The sequence below is a fragment of the Protomyctophum parallelum genome (genome assembly GCF_964188405.1).
Source record: "Protomyctophum parallelum genome assembly, chromosome: 11".
Taxonomy (NCBI): Eukaryota; Metazoa; Chordata; class Actinopteri; order Myctophiformes; family Myctophidae; genus Protomyctophum; species Protomyctophum parallelum.
The window spans coordinates 41964494-41981169 of NC_139707.1; the positions used below are offsets into that span (position 1 = coordinate 41964494).

General features: G+C 44.0%; 1 protein-coding gene across 1 annotated transcript in view; it reads left to right on the forward strand.

Moving 5' to 3' along the window:
• Positions 1 to 14973, forward strand: part of abi3bpa (ABI family, member 3 (NESH) binding protein a) — a 38217-nt gene extending 23244 nt beyond the window's left edge. The window contains exons 14-23 of the mRNA XM_083777116.1: positions 2492 to 2566; positions 3351 to 3470; positions 4104 to 4193; positions 4361 to 4570; positions 9890 to 9998; positions 11752 to 11831; positions 12784 to 12813; positions 13212 to 13370; positions 13516 to 13638; positions 13735 to 14973. Coding sequence (XP_083633242.1) covers positions 2492 to 2566; positions 3351 to 3470; positions 4104 to 4193; positions 4361 to 4570; positions 9890 to 9998; positions 11752 to 11831; positions 12784 to 12813; positions 13212 to 13370; positions 13516 to 13638; positions 13735 to 13850 — 1112 coding nt within the window. The 3' untranslated portion in view covers positions 13851 to 14973. The remainder of the gene's footprint in view (positions 1 to 2491; positions 2567 to 3350; positions 3471 to 4103; positions 4194 to 4360; positions 4571 to 9889; positions 9999 to 11751; positions 11832 to 12783; positions 12814 to 13211; positions 13371 to 13515; positions 13639 to 13734) is intronic.
• Positions 14974 to 16676: the final 1703 nt, after the last annotated feature.

Consider the following 16676-nt stretch of genomic DNA (forward strand, 5'->3'; position numbering starts at 1 on the left):
AATAGCCGATCTGCAGTACTCACAACCCATATTTGGTCTGTTGTGAAGCAGAACAAATCGCAGAGATCGCAGGTGCATTTATACTGTGGTGATTGCACCAGGGATTGGCTGTGGTGAGAGGAGGCAGGTGTAGTGGATACGGGTGATTGTGGATGGGGAGTGGCTGTTGAGTGGAGGAGGGAGGTGGTTGAGAACAGAGTGGCAGTGATAAGCAGAGGCTGGTCTCCAGCACAATTTTGCTGGGGACCTTCTAGAACCCCTGGGGGTTCACAGACCCCACTTTAAGAACCACTGCTCTGCATGATACCTATACCTACAGTTCATTACATTGAAAGGTGCCATCACATCCCATCTTTTCTCCAAGCCCCTGTTCAGTTAACCAGCTCAGTGGCCTTGTGGTTAGAGTGTCCGCCCTGAGACTGGGAAGTCGGGGTTCAACCCCCGGCTCGGACCCAATGCGTCCCTGCTTGGCACTCAGCATCAAGGGTTGGATTGTGGGTAAGTCCCTGTGACATACTAGCGCCATGTCCAAGGGGTGTACTTGTACATCAAGCTGCCTCACGCTACAGAAACAGGAGAAAGGCTCCTGCCCTGAGCCTCATCGCTCGGCAAGGCTACTCTATTCAGTTAGGCACAAACCAATTGGCAAAACATCCTTTGAATTTGCCTCTGGGGGCACCGCCCTAATTGCCCATGTAGAGACCTGATGTCGTCCCACTCACTCTCCTTCTTCAGCCCTCCTCTTCTGGTGGTGCTTCTTTGTTTTCATTCCTAATATCAACAACTCTACACGTTGTAGAGTTGGGAGTTGCAGAGCTCTGAATCCTCGGAAATTAGGCTCAAACTAATTGACGTTGTAGCAGTCAGTCAATCATATTCATACCTGCATTACTCTAAACGTGTATGTTGTTGTGGGGCTGTTGTGCCAACCTTCAATGACTAAATGACCAATGGATTGTTCAGCAGATCTACAAACTCAATGCGTTGTGAGCTTGTAGCTCAGCTATTTGTGGTGGAGAGATTTTGTGGGGAGGGGGAAAAAAAGGAGTGGGCCAAGGATGGATCCCTGGGAGACCCTTTTCAACAAAATGTAGTAAATTATATAGGATTAAAGTGTTAATCAACATGTTTTCCTTTGGTTGATATTTTCTCCTAGTGCGAGACGTATTATTGCTTATTGTTAACCAGTGTGACTTGTTGGCAGGTGTATAGTCTGGGTTTCTTGTGATAGCCTCAGTGTATCTCTCCTGGATATGATTGATTTATCCTGACCAGGGTGGGAGGCATGAGGAGCTCAGGTCAGCTGTAAACAGGGATTAAAACAAGCCAAGAGAAATGTTTATTATGTCAGGCACCGGCCTGACTGTAACAGGGCTTCAGGGCAAGCAATTACACGGAATGTGTGGGACAGAAAAAGGCCACTAATGAATCTTTCAGATAAGACAATGCCAAATGCTGATGGGACGGCTCTCCCTTCACACAGCTCCCTGGAAAGATCTATGGAGCCCCATGAGGCTCCGGATAATCTGTGAAATCACTCAGTAATTATGCAACATGCAGTGCAAGGCTCTGGTGTCAAGCCTCCCAGAATTTCCTCACCTCTCTCTAAAGAAGTACATGATTTAAAAAGCATATGCTTCATCTACTGTATAACCATTATAAACAGTAAACCAGACCCATGTGCGCCGGTCCTCACATTTTAGAATCCTGAATTTGGACGGCTTGGCGGTCAGGACGGCTTCACGGCTAACTCTTTTGCATTTCCTTGCGGTTTGTCCCCCCAACATGCTTAAGGTCCTTCGTCCTTAAAGCTATAGTTAAGACCTGAAACAGAGCTGGTCTGCGCCTTTATGCCCAGGGCTGTGTTTCATTTGATCGCATCCTCTCTGGAGCAGGAACAGTAAAGGGATTGTGAAGAATGTGGCCTGGTCGTACCAGAGAATTAATTGAGAACAGGTTTTTTTTACTCTATTTTGTTTGAGATATATAAGCCCCTGAGTATAAAAGTTATTGGAGACTGCGGTTCACTTATTTTAGCCATCCACACATATGATTTTTGAGTTCATCTGATTGTTATTTTTCTGGATTTTATAGTGAATAGTTATAGTTGGGTTTATAGTATCTATCAAGGTTATTAAAAGTTGACATGTTTTTGTTATTAGTCACAGACCACAGCGTTGCACTGCGGTGGCTCTTCACAAGAGACTTCAGCATTTCACATCCAGTCTGTCTGGCTTTCATGCACTTTATTGTTGCTTGCGTTGTGTCTGTGTTTGCATACTTTTCCTTGTGTTTCACCACACAGCTTTACCACAGTCTTCATCGTTCCTATATATTTCCTCCCTGCCAACACACATGCTATTCACTCAATAATTGCACTAATGTAACAACTGACAAAACTTATTTTCAGCTTTGCATCTCCACCCCACAAGCCAGCATAGTCTGGTTCACACGTAATACCTATAACCCTGCCATGGACTCTATTTCCCAGGCTCCTCTGCAGTCCTGCGCCCCTCTCCTCCAGTCAACAAGAGCCCAAACCTGGTGGGGCAACCCAGTGAGCATGGTGAGGCTGAACACTGGTGTAGCTGGTCCATTATTACAACCACAGCAAGTCTCGAGAAAGACTTTCTTGCAATGCATTTGTGTATCTTATTTGTGAATAACGTGACCCAACTCTCTTGTAAAATTTGCACTGAAATACACGGAACATTGTTGCTCAAATTGTTCATTCTGCCTAAACATCGTTGTTGTTTTCAACAGGTCGTTATCACTGGAGCTGTCTTTCTGGTTTACTGTACGCATTTCTTTCTGACTCCGCACACGCACTTTCTGTATGTGTGCGTGTGGCTGTGTGCGCGCATCTACCAAGGAGAGAATGTGTGTGTGTGTGTGTGTGTGTGTGTGTGTGTGTGTGTGTGTGTGTGCGTGCGTCCGTGTGCGTGCGTGCGCACACACACACTTAAACACAGTATTATGGTTCTAGTAGGCTGCCTGGAAGAGTGTGTTTTAACATGTACACCTGTGTGCATGTGTATGTGTGTGTGTGTGTGTGTGTGTGTGTGTGTGTGTGTGTGTGTGTGTGTGTGTGTGTGTGTGTGTGTGGACATACACAGTATACGCGTGTGCAAGCGCATGGTGTCAGTGAGTACATTCTGGCTGAACCCCTCTGAAAGGCACGAACCCTGTTATGCAACACGCGAGCTCAGGCTTTTCAGCCGAAGGGAAGGAGCGTGCTGAGATGCACTGCAGGGATTGTCCAGAGCAGATGGATCACAACTGGATGCAGAGAACAGACGAGGACTATAGCCGCACAGAGCTGATCTCTCCTCCTCCTGCTCTGTCCTCAGATAAACCCATGGACCTGATTCAGGGAGACAAGGAGTCCATCTTGAAGCCATTCCCTCTGGTCACAGCCAAGCCCAAGCAGGAACGCAAGCAGACGACCACCTCCGCCCCGGCCGTAAACAGTACGAAGTGCATCAGTGATTGAGAGTGTTTGTTTGTGTCTGTGTGTGTGTGTGTGTGGGTACAGCCTGTGGCCTGCGTAACTGGTTTCATGCCCCGCCGGTTTCAGTTCCCGTGGAGTGCTCGCCACAACATTTCAACTGAACTCTGAAAAGAGTCAAATTGGACCCTTATGGGTCAAAGTTTTTTTTAATGGACTCTCCAGATTTCTTGTAGTGTGTGTCACAGACCTGGACAGTGTGGACGTGTTAACGTGTGATATAGGAACAGAACAGTGTTATTTGGGAAAGCAACGCATGCACCTTCAGGGCATGAGCTGGTACTGTATATATCAGGGGGTGGGGAGGCTTCAGGGAAGCTGTATGGTTATGGAGAATGCATGCGTCACTGTGCGTTCGTGTATATGGCAGAAATTCAAAAGTGAGAGAGAGAGAGAGAGAGAGAGAGAGAGAGAGAGAAGAGAGAGAGAGAGAGAGAGAGAGAGAAAACTGAGATGGAGAAAGACAAAAAATAAAGAGTGGAAGCCAGAGCAGGTGCTGGCTAGGAATTGACCTGGCCTAGGCCAGAGCAAAGCTTCCAGGGAATGCTGGCACCATCCCACTGATCCCAACCCATCTCTCTCATTTCCTCTGCAGGCAGCCGCTTTGACATATACGAAAACTCCTCCATATTCAGCTCCCAGCCTGCCTCAAAGGTGGACGCCATGGGCAAGGAACGCTTTCTAGGTAAGAAAAGCATCAGGTAATTTGCGTCCCGCGTTTGCACACATTTTAAATTCGTGCCTGCATAATTATAGCAAACAATATGGCTCGTTTGGCTATTTCACAGCAGAATGAATTGGTGAATGCATGCATGCCTTTCTGAACGTCTATTTTTTTCTTTTCGTCTACAGCTCCTCACGTGATCTACAAGACAGATAAGAAGCCAGATGAGCCGTGCTCCATCACCACCTCCCTCAGCTACTTCCCCGAGGAAGAGGGAGGGGAGCAGAACGTGACCGCTCCTCCCCGCGCGCCTCCGTCCAATCTCACCGTTGTCACAGTGGAGGGATGCCCATCCTTTGTCATCCTCGACTGGGAGAAATCAGACAACGACACTACAGGTGTGTGTGTGTGTGTGTGTGTGTGTGTGTGTGTGTGTGTGTGTGTGTGGAGTTATTAAGCCACAGCTGAGGTTAAAAGACACAAAGCGCTCTGCAAAGATAAATATGCTCGATCGTTCTCTCACACGTGCAGTGGTGTATACAGGAATTAATTACTGGCGAGGCCTGGCACACCTGGTTATTTTTTAATTAGTTTTTCCCTTAAATTTCCTCAAAATATGAAGTCAGCTGTCCATCTCTGGCAAACAAACGTGAGAAACAGGTGCTACAAGACACTACACACACACACGCACGCAACCCAGGGATAATAGGCAAGATTAACAATTAAATAAGAGGCTCAGGGCTGTATTTTGCGTGTCTTAAGTACCAGGTCTTATTCCCTAACTTGAGTAAACTAAAGACCTGGAGGCGTGATCAATGCTCTTTGGCCACTCACTCTCAGAATAGCCAAATGGCATTGATCACGCCTCCAGGTCTTAAGTTTACTCAAGTTAGGGAATAAGACCTGGTACTTAAGACACGCAAAATACAGCCATCAGAGTCAGAAGTTAAGTCACACGAGAGAGACTCAGAGTAGAGTATCTGCTTCTTCGCCTGGTAAGGAGCCAGCTTAGGTTTCTAGGGAGGTCTTCAACCTCTCACTCACTCCTCCAAACTGACTCCCCAGGCGGCTTGGGAGCCGGTTATTTAAAGGCTTCTGTTGATTGCCTGACTGGCTGCAGGTGCATCCATTTCCAGGCTCACAATGGCTGCAATACCTGGACCAGGTACAGTCCCTCTATATCACCTCCCCCAGCCTCCCTCTCTGGGGAAGATAGGCCTGGCTGTTTCCCCTGGTTTGCCACAACATACGTATGCATGCACGCACACGCACACAAACACACACTTCTCACAGTATATTGCAGAGTGCACAACAACAGCTATAGTTTCAACTTGCATCCACATTTCTAATTAAGCAAGATAGCACCCCATAGCATAGCAGCAGACAACATGGGGCACAATCCATGAAAATCCATTCGGCAAAAATTACAACTAGAAAAAGTGCCCTTCCGGGCACAGGTCTCCACCAGGTTATCCACAGATCCGTGCAGTTAGAGGTAAAAACACTTTTTGGCCAGTTATAGCGCCACCTTGAGGCTGAGTTGAAATTGTTCATGTGGCATTTCGTCCTCGGCCTAGTGGGAATGTGGGTGCACAATTTCACGGAAATCACACGATGTGTTCATGATTTGCAGCATTTTGTTTGAAACTGAGCACTCCTGTGAACTTTGGAAGCCAATCTTAACCAATCAGGATGGAGTCTGATAAATCTGAAAGACCCGTTTCGTTGAATGGCTCTAGAGAGACTGTGTACCAATTTGCGTGATGTTTGGACAAAATCTGTAGGTGTACTGTGCAAAAACCTGTTTTGCACAAAGCGGCCTCCTGGTGGCGCTATAACAGGCCGTTCTGGAAAGTTTGGGGCAGAGGTTCATGGTTGGCATCCAGGGAGTGTGTGTGCAAAATATGGCATCGACCGGGTTAACGGTGGCTGTTTTGCACAAAGCGGCCTCCTGGTGGCGCTATAACAGGCCGTTCTGGAAAGTTTGGGGCAGAGGTTCATGGTTGGCATCCAGGGAGTGTGTGTGCAAAATATGGCATCGACCGGGTTAACGGTGGCCGAGATTAGCTGTTCACGGACACACGGACACACGGACGGACACACAAACGGACACACAAACGGACGGACGGAGTGCAAAACATACTCTCCCCACATGCCTTCGGCCTGGTGGAGACAATTATGACCTTTGATGTCTTGTCTTGTTGTGGAGTGTGCCAGCCCAGTAAATCAGTAAATCCTCAGGATACAATTGTTGTAGCTACTCCGGGGACTGCTGACTTCCTTCCAAAAACTTGTGAGGCCTACATCAGAGAGTTTGTATTTAATCATCGACAAAGACGTGAGTTTCTGGGGTGAAGAATAAGAAATCTGTATTCTAGAAACCGCAAATAACAACACAAGCACATGATAGTGTCAGGGTCACGTCCCTGTTTTTCCTACCCGGTTTCGCACCAGTGAGGGGTGGGAGGGGCTGGGGGCCGTCTTGAAGGACAATGGGACGTATAAAAACTTCTAAAACAGAAGCGCAACACGAGGATAAAGGAAACATTCAGTACAAATGTCCAGTTTGCTAATTCACAACTACAACTATTACTTTGGTGATGAAACTTTGAATTTCTCTAACTATAAACTTTCACGACAGCAGACAGCCTAAATACAAATATAATTTATGAAAAGGCTATACTACAGTGAAGTCGGTTCACGGAAGTTGTTGTAGGCTATGTGGGGATTATTTTAATCCCCACATTGTTAGTGAGTGGGCAAAACCTTACATATAGGCCTATACTAAATTATACTTCACTAGGAAAGACCAAGCATCAGACATAAGTACCTTTTAGGGTCGTTAATTGAATAGATGCGTCACATGCGAAGCATGAAAAGACATTGGGGAAGCCAGCATGGTCATCGCCACGAGCGAGCGTGTAGCGTGCGGCTTAGTTGGCCAAAGGCGGGGGATGCCTTAAAGGTGCCGGCATGATCATCTACGGTCATCACCTCACACGAGCGTGAAATGTGCGGCTTAGGTGGTCAGGGCACGAATGACGTGTGGGGCGCCGGCGAGATCATCCAAGGTCATCGTTACACATGAGCGTGTAGCGATGCAGCTTGGATGGTCAGGTCGGGGGGAAGATGCCATTAGAGGCGCCGGCATGAAGGTCATCACTACACGCGAGCGTGTAGCGTGCGGCTTAGATGGTCGGGGGCACGAATGACACCGGAGGTGCTGGCTTGGTCATTCTAAGGTCGTCACCACACGCAAGCGTGCAGTGTGCGGCTTAGATGGTCAAGAGCACGGGACGTGGGCGGCAGTGGGATTAGGGTTCGAGGGGTTGTGGACCCAGATACTTTGGCTTGGGGGTCAAGGTGAGAGCCTGTGCGAATGTGTAGGAACCCCTCTGGAACCTGCAGAGAAGATAGAAGTAGGAGAGAAAAAGGGAGGGTTACTGAAAACTTTTTTTTAACTTGCGTTTAAAGTTCAAGGTTCAAGGTCTTTATTAATGTCCCAGAAGGGCAATTAGGTTTACAGCAAGAGGTAGTGGTTTAAAACATACAAACAATACAGGACAACAACAGACATGAGACACCATAGCATAAACAGAGGTCTGGGCGCATCTAGTGCAGGTATAGAATCAAAGATATATAAAAAAAAAAAAGGCTACATTCAGAAAAAGTGCTAGGATATAAAGTGCCGGCATAAAGTGCTTGTTTCAACATATCACCACCACATGTTTCGGTCCTCAGACCTTTTTAATTGCACCATGAGCACAGAGCACCATAAGAGCATGATAAAATAAAAGAATTTCTTTTTTTTTAAGTCTCAGTCCAAGGAGTTTTACTTCTTTTTCTATACAGTACGGTGAGCGAGTCTTTTCCTGTCAGAGGTTACCATACCAACAGATGATAGAGAAGGAGATAACAGAGTGTACATAGGCACTGTAAAACGGTGTCATCAGGTCTCTGTCGACATTAAATCTGGCCAATTTCCTTAGGCAGAAACGGCGTTGCTGGCCCTTCTTACACAGCATGTCATTGTTTAACATCAAATTTCAATTTGCTGTCAATAATCACGCCCAGGTATTTATAACTGGGTAGGATTTCCACTGGCTGGCCACAGATATCAGTGTTCTGGGTGGGATGGGGACCACGTCTGAAGTCAATACAGAGCTCTTTTGTTTTTGAGATGTTTAATTCAAGGAACGCATCATTGCAGCAGGACAAGAAGTGCTCTGTGACCTGGCCATGCCCGACCTCGTCATTGTCGAGAAGGCTGACAATGACTGAGTCATCCGCATATTTTATAATAAAGCGGTTGTCGTGACCACTGCGACAGTCGTCCGTGTACAAAATAAACAAAAACGCAGAACGAACACAGCCCTGTGGCGAACCAGTGGAGGTGGGCAGAAGGCTAGACACTGTGTCATTCACCCTAGTGGTTAGTGAGGTAGGAGTGGTCGGCCTGGTTGCAGGTAGGTGAGTGGTTGGCACGGGTGGCACGGGGTGGAGTTGACAGTGGCCGGTGAGTTGTGCTTGGCTGTCTTCTGCTTGGTCAAACCTCCCGAACCTTGAATGTTCCAACACCATTCAATTGTTTATAGGGTCAATATATATATTATTATTTTACTTAATATAATATAGCCTTAATGAGTATCTCTTTAGTGCTGTAGTAAATAAGGCAGTGTGTTTGAAGCATCAGGGGTCAGGGGTCAAGGGTCAGTCATGACCAATCAATCCACGCAGGCACAGAGGGACAAATGCAAATGCTTCCGTCGTACAGTCTGTAGACTCTGTACAACAGAAGTGCTTAAAACTATCCAGAAGTAGAGTGGATGTATCTCCTCCCTGCTTTCAGTATCACGTAAATTTGTAATTTGACTAATTTGTAAATAAAAAATAGTCAAAGCATTATATATCTTGCTGCTTATCAGAAATGGAAATTTAAAAAGATGTTGTAAATATAATTATTTTGAAAGATATATTTGTGAACAGAAATGATGAACAGATGACAGCTTCCCGTATTCAGAGATTGTGGAATAGTAATCTGGCTAGCGAGATACGTTTTCACAATATTATTTTATCATGCAGCAACCATGTGGACTTCATCTGTGCCTTGTCTTCAATCATCTCTCAGATTTGCATTTGTTATGGCTACTGAAAGCATATGCTTTAGGCTACTTGCCTAAATGCTATCAAAGCATATAGCTATAGCCTAACTACAGGGTAAAACAAAAACCACTCACAGATGTAAATCCGCTGATGCATGTGAAAGCACAGACATGTTTACAAATGTTCCAAAGGGTTTTCCGAGCAGCAAGGTGTCATGAACGCTGAAGGGCCATGTGGCTGTGTCAACATGAGGACCTCATTAGACTTACTTAAGCTTAATGAGTCTGTAATGTATTATGGAACGCCATCTGTACTTAATTATGCTATGTGTCCATATATTATCAACATGTTGTGGAGGAGACCACATGCTGAGCTCCTTGCGGGCCAAGTCTTTCAAGGCAGCCTTATACGAGTCATCCAAAGCCCCATGTTCTGTCCTCAATTTTCACATTCCTCTAATTATGCCTGAGTTGCTTAAAAGACGTTTTGCATTGTAGCGCTTGCATCTGTCTGTATAATATTTATTGGGCTGTTAAAATGCAGTTATATTCAAAGTTAAAATGTTGTGTTTGTGTTATTGAACACCTGTGTGGGATTGTCGGTTCCTTTGTTAGAGTATGAAATCACGTCCACCACCAAAGGGCCCGACGGCAAGGAGGTGTCCATCTTGACCATCACCAACCAGACGCACACAGCTGTGGAGAACCTCATACCAGAGAGCAGGTAGGCTGCTTCCCGCACATTCAAACCGCCGTGGTTCTAATCTCTGAACTGTAGGCCAAAAACCACACCTGTGTGAACTGAGTGGTGCAACTCACCTCTCTCTCTCTCTCTCTCTCATTAGCAGGCAACAGTGCAGCACTATCCCTCTCTCTCTTTCTGGCACAACAGCGCCCCTACTGGTACTCATAGTCATATACTGGTGCTCATTAACGTCACAGACACACATAGGTGAACACGGACATTGCTGTTCCTTGGAGTGGTTGCACCACTCAAAAAGTAAAAACACTAGTGAATATCATGATGCCGAATTTTTTCTTTTCCCCAAAGAACTTTAAATAGGGTATCGGTTTAGTAGCATTGTTAATTATTATGTTTTTAGGTACAATATGGAGCTACTTATGGCCATTGTGTCCAATATCTACTGTACTAAAAATACTTGAAGCCTATCACGACTAAAGATTTATTACACCAGTAAGCTTTACTACACTACCACCAATAAAGAGACAAATATTGCACTAGAGAGCCTTGCACAGTTTGACATTTTTAAACAGTATCAACATTATTTCATCCAATATGTGGGATTTGGGGTTTCGTTGGATAAACAAAAGGCAAAGCCGAGCTGGGTGGAGTTTTTAATTGGACCCGGCAAACATCTAGACTAGAGCCTCGGAATTCAGAACCATTCTCTGGGCTTGGTCTGCTGGCCCATGGATTGCTAGGACATCTGAACATAGCACATGGAATAGTCATTAGCTCTGTGTGCGCGTGCGTGTGCGTGCGTGCCTGTGCGCACACGTGTGCATGTGCATGTGTTGACCCAAGGCTGTCTTGAGAATAAAAATATCAAGTGTCTCTGCTCTGGGGGAATGAGGAATATGAAGTAAAACTTCTCAAAAGTTACGATTATAGTGAACAGCAGTGACTATAGGGTTTCCATTCCACACTCTTTTCTTGGGTATGTGGACTCTCTCTTTTACTATCCACGATTCAAAATGACATTCCACGCCTGGTAAAACCATTCTCTGGCGCTACAGGATAGGGCTGCAACTATCGATTATTTTCTCAGTGATTATGTAATCAATGACTTTTTGGATTAATCCTGAAGTGTTTTATTTTTATTTTTATTGTTGTATTATTATAATCTTTGCACATATCAATGAGGTGATCGGATTGCATTTTGTATAATCTGTGTAATATGAAAATAATATGATCCACAAGCTCACAACATTGTGAGCTTGTATATCTGCTATTTACTGTATTTCTGAAAATCTATTTTTTAGTAAAATCCATCATTCTTTATGATGGTTTGAATTGATTAACTGTTGCACCCCTACAACGTGGCGGCTGTGGCTCAGGAGGTATAGCACGTCGTCCAATGATCCCTGGGTCGGCGGTTCGAATCCCAGCTCCTCCTCCTGTCCACATGTCGAAGTGTCCTTGGGCAAGACACTGAACCCTACATTGCCTACAATTAGTTGGTCGGTGTGAGCTTGAAGAGAGATTCTTGAAACAACAAGAAAGTGGCCGCACGTGCCAATACTTTAAGAAGACAGCAGGTTAAGACAGAATCCTTCGAGTGTGAGCTGCTTCACCTCCCAATGTATGAATGAATGAACCATTGTAAAGCGCTTTGAGCACTTGGAAAAGCCCTATAAAAATGCAATTCCATTATTATTATTACAACAGTCAGTTAAACTGAAAGGCTAAAGAAACTGACCCCATTATTTGTTATTTTGTTTCTTTGCCCCGTCAGTTATGAATTCAAAGTGACACCAAAGAATGAATTGGGAGTGGGACCCCCCAGTGAGCCGGTGTCCTTTAGCACAGAGTCTGGTAAGTCTTAACTGATTGATTGATTGAATATAACAGTTTGCACAAAAAAGAAAGAAGCACAGAAGAGTACAGTAGTTTAATACAAATAGAAAGCACTAAGGTTTGTTTCCCTTTGGGTCCTGAGTATTCAATTCATAGAAATTGGGGTCCTGAGTATCCAATCCTTCCTACAATGATTTTAACCACACCACAGAGAATCCCTGATCACATGTGTTAGCTGTTAAATGCGGGACTTAATTAGGGGCCTGTTAAAAGGCACAACTTAGCCTCTGTGTATGTTGCTAATTATGAGGCTACGATTAGCATAGCTTACAATCTCATAAGGTGTGCAATTAAGCAGTTGTTAGTCTAATGATTTCAACATGGTCTCCTGATTTTCTAAAGCTTGGAGATTTGATGGAGACCCAGGGGTGCTGTTGAGTTGCCAGACATCACCTCAGGCTAATTCCTTAACTTGGGAACCTCACTAACATGGGGACAGAGACAGTAATGCACCGGTGTTCCCAAAACTTGCCATGCCAAGGACCCCCTAATGGCCATAGCCTCTAGCTGGCTGCGGCGCCCTTTTTGCAAAATGGCTTGAGTCGTGACCTTGTAAATTGGCACAAATTTCTCATTTGTACTTATTTTATACAGATTATTTCCAAAGAGAGGAGAATAAGGTCAACACTGGTGTCACCGAGTTGGGTTAAATGTTATCAGATTACCCTTGTGGTGACAGAACTGCGTGCTTTGCTTAACTGGCCTCTTGCCTTTATGCAATCAAAGCTCAAAGTCTCTTAAGGCTAAACTTTGTCAACGTGAAGCCAAATAGTTTCCCATGTAAACTAATACTAATACAGACACAATGATCCCAGATGTCTTCTGGACTCTGCAACTTCATCATCAAGTTGTTTTGATGATATGTGATTCCTTTCAACTCATAATTCTGCTCTACCTCTCCCCTTTTCAGCGGATCCACGGGTCAGTGAGAATGTCTCAGGTGAGTGAGATGCTATATCACACATCACCGCCGCCGAGTGGAAGACCATGTAGGCCTATGTCCAAAACCGTTTCGTATGATTAGCGTGCCACTCGGTGGCACGCTAATCATACGAAACGATACGAAACGCTTGAGCTTGTAGATCTGCTACTTTTCAATAGCTAAAGCATAACATAATGCTAACACCAAAAGGGGTTCCCGACCAAAATGGGCCAAGTAAAAGTGTCATTGAGATTAAGAATGGCATGCTGGCTTACTTCCATAGCAACATAAACAGTGGCAGAGAATATTTAGATCACACTGCAAAATGCCTATTCGATTGGCCAATCAGAATCGAATAATCACCAAAGTTGTGTAATACATAAGACGGGTCTTAGCCAATGTTCTCTCTCACACAGGAAAGGATGCTATCTGGACCCAGTTCCCATTCAAAGCCGATGCTTACTCAGAATGCAATGGCAAACAATATGTGAAGAGGACTTGGTATCGCAAGTTTGTCGGCATCCAGCTCTGCAACTCCCTGAGATATAAGATCTACCTGAGCGACTCACTCACCGGTAAGTGTTTGCATATCAATCCATGCGATTGTTGCTTGTTCAATCTTTATGTGCTGAACGCTGCTTCTGAAGATTGTATGGGCTATACTGTACCATTCTGTGGCTGTGGAACGTTACCAAACAAAGGGCCCTTCTGATTTTGTAGGAAAGTTCTACAACATTGGAGATCAGACGGGTCATGGCGAAGACCACTGTCAGTTTGTAGACTCCTTCCTGGATGGCAACACTGGCACAAAGCTGTTGGCAGACCAGCTTCCCCGCAGAGCAGGTATGTTATCTGACTGTAGCTATTCATGGATGCTTCTAAGTAACTACTGAACAGTGTGGAAACCCTCAATCTGTCCCCCGTGTCTCTGCATACTAGGATTCTACAGAGCAATGCGGCAAGAACCTGTCCACTTTGGAGAGATGGGAGGGAACTCGCATATAACCTATGTCGGATGGTACGAGTGTGGCACTCCCATCCCTGGGAAGTGGTAGGACCCAAGCGGGGTGTCCAGGATACTGCCTGACAGGAGAATGACGTCCTTGGGTTGTGAGAAGGAACAGGAGGCCTGAGGAGGCCTGACTAGGCCCCAGCGGCAATGGGCCTCTCTTTCTTGTTTACCATGGACACTGTAGATAGGTCCATCTGTCTGAAGAGGTCCCACTCTCCCATGTATGTCTGTACAGGACCATTAGGTGTCAGAGAAATCTATTGAGTTGCATTCGTAATATCACAGGTCTTCATTTCACTATTTATCAAACACAATGTCATGACGAGGGGGTGAAGTTACAGGAGTTTCAGAGTGACTCGAAAATGTTGAATATGAACACAGAGAAAATGTTGGGAAGCTGGCTCCCAAAAATTGTAATATCTTGTATTATGTTATTTATCTATGGATTGTTATAAAATGTTTCTCTGTGTGTGTTCTGACTTTTTGATATGAAGTCAAAATGGTTTCCAGTACTTTGCATGGTAATGCAAATAAGACATTTGATTTTTTTTGCACACACAAACAAGATGTCAAGCAGTTTACTGTACCGTCACAGAATATGTAAATGCGAGCACAAAGCTTTACAGTGCATACAGACATACAGACTTGTCCTCACTTCAAAGGATTATTAGCCGCTGCAGTTTGCACTTCACAAGTGACAAAGAGCTTTCCAACGTTCCAAAGGGGTCACATGGGACAAATAGTATTATGCTATTTTGTAGCCTTTACAGAATGTTTGCCCTACTTGAATATAGGTGTACCTTGTTAGTACCAGTAGTAATATTATGTTGTGTACCAGTATTATTTCAAGTAAAGCATTGCAATATGGAAATAGAATTTTCAAGCAAGTGACCCAAGTTGGCCAACGGATGAGGCAAATGTATTGGTATAGCACATCTCATAAACAAATGCAATTCAGGAGTTTAATCAGTTCTGTAATATTATGTTTTACCAAGGTTATTTTTTTTCTCTCCCTTTTTTTCTTTTTTTACGAAGTGTACATACAGTTTTACATAATTATCAACTGCAACAAGAAATCTTTGCTTTATCTTACATGACTGCAGTTGTTTGTTTTTGATATGCACAATATCTATTTTCAACAATAAATGAGTATGGTTCTTTTTTTACGATGGGATTCACTTCAATTTGTATCTTTGTATGTTTACATAATATCTATTAGTTCAATTCAGCAAGTAGTACTTTAAGACATTCTCTACTGGAGCTATTCCAACATCATCTGTATCATGTCAGTATTATGGTCACTGTCAGTTATCACTTTCAGAGGCATGCTACAGAAACAGATCATTATTTCAACGTGTGTGTGTGTGCTCTGTGCAAATTATGTATGTCAAGGGGTATTTCTGTATTACTTTCTGAGACACGTGCACACCCATGCATGTGCACATGACTTACGGACAGGAGTTTAGACTTTCAAACACTGTGCTCTTTCTTAGACATGCACTACAGAAACAGGTAATTATAGAATTATTTCAACATGTGTGTGTGTGTGTGTGTGTGTGTGTGTGTGTGTGTGTGTGTGTGTGTGAAGCTCCATGCCGATATGTAGGGATTTCTGCTAGTGACTCCCATTTGTGCAAGATTCAGGCAGCCAAATCCAGCCTGAATCAGATCTGTGCCACATCTAGATTGGAATCATTCTAAAGTCTAAACACAAACAAGTCCGATTTAGATCAGATTACGTGTTCAGTCTGAGACTGAAATCAACCGAAATCCGATTTGAAACCACCTCTGAATGTGGCTCAAGTCGCATTTGTATAAAAATCGGATTCCATGTGACTCGTTTGTGTTTAGACAGATATAAAATTTTAAATAATTTCACACTACTTGATTCAGTAGTGTGAAAATGAAATATTTAAATGGAACCCTTTGAATACACCTGCACGCTGTTATTAGCTGGAAACTCTCAAAAGGTAACGCCCAAATATGTGCCAGTTTACCAAAACAACAGTGAAATAATAGTGATGGCAGTACGTTTCTGCAGTGCAGGTAAACACTACAGATACAGACAGACCTATGGCTGATAACTGCTGAAATAGAGGGAAATGAAGGGTGGAAAACATATCCAAAACTGTTACTTTTCAGGAATGTAATTCAAAATCATCAAAAATACAAAAGTATAAAAAAAAGAGGTTTCTGCCAGACAGCAACGATATATTGTTTTGTTACACAGGGCAGTGCTGTCCGAAAGAACCCACCTAACACTAACATATTCGATTTGTTTCTTTTTAAATCAATGCTGAACACCCTTATTTATGTCTGTGTATTGGTTACTTTAAAATATATACATATTGATTGAACCAATGGAAAGTATTAAAAAGCGCTTCGACAAAAACCTCCTAACTCCACTTGAGATGGATGTATTTTTTTTTTTCATTTCCTGAAAATGAACATTTAGAGTTAGGTGGTTTCTTCCAGACAGCGGAGATAGTAGGTCTTTAACGTATGACTCAGTGTGTAGACTAGCCTACATGTGCAAAAACAATATGTTGGACTCTGCCATATATAATGACATGTACACTGTACAGCCGTACAGTAAGGCATACATTTTTTTTTTAATATTGCTCCTACAGATTTTGTCCAAACATCAGGCAAATCGATCTTATTTTTCATATTCCATCCCGATTGGCATAGACAGTTTGCAGGAGTGGCTCATTTTGAACAAAATGCCTCAAAATTAAGAACACAGTGTCCGATTGCTCTGAAACTTTGCATGTGCATTCCCACTGAAACGCCAACCTTTTCACATTGGCCTTATAGCCAATGCGATAGCGCCACCACCAGTATGCAGATTTGTTTGAGGGGAAAAATA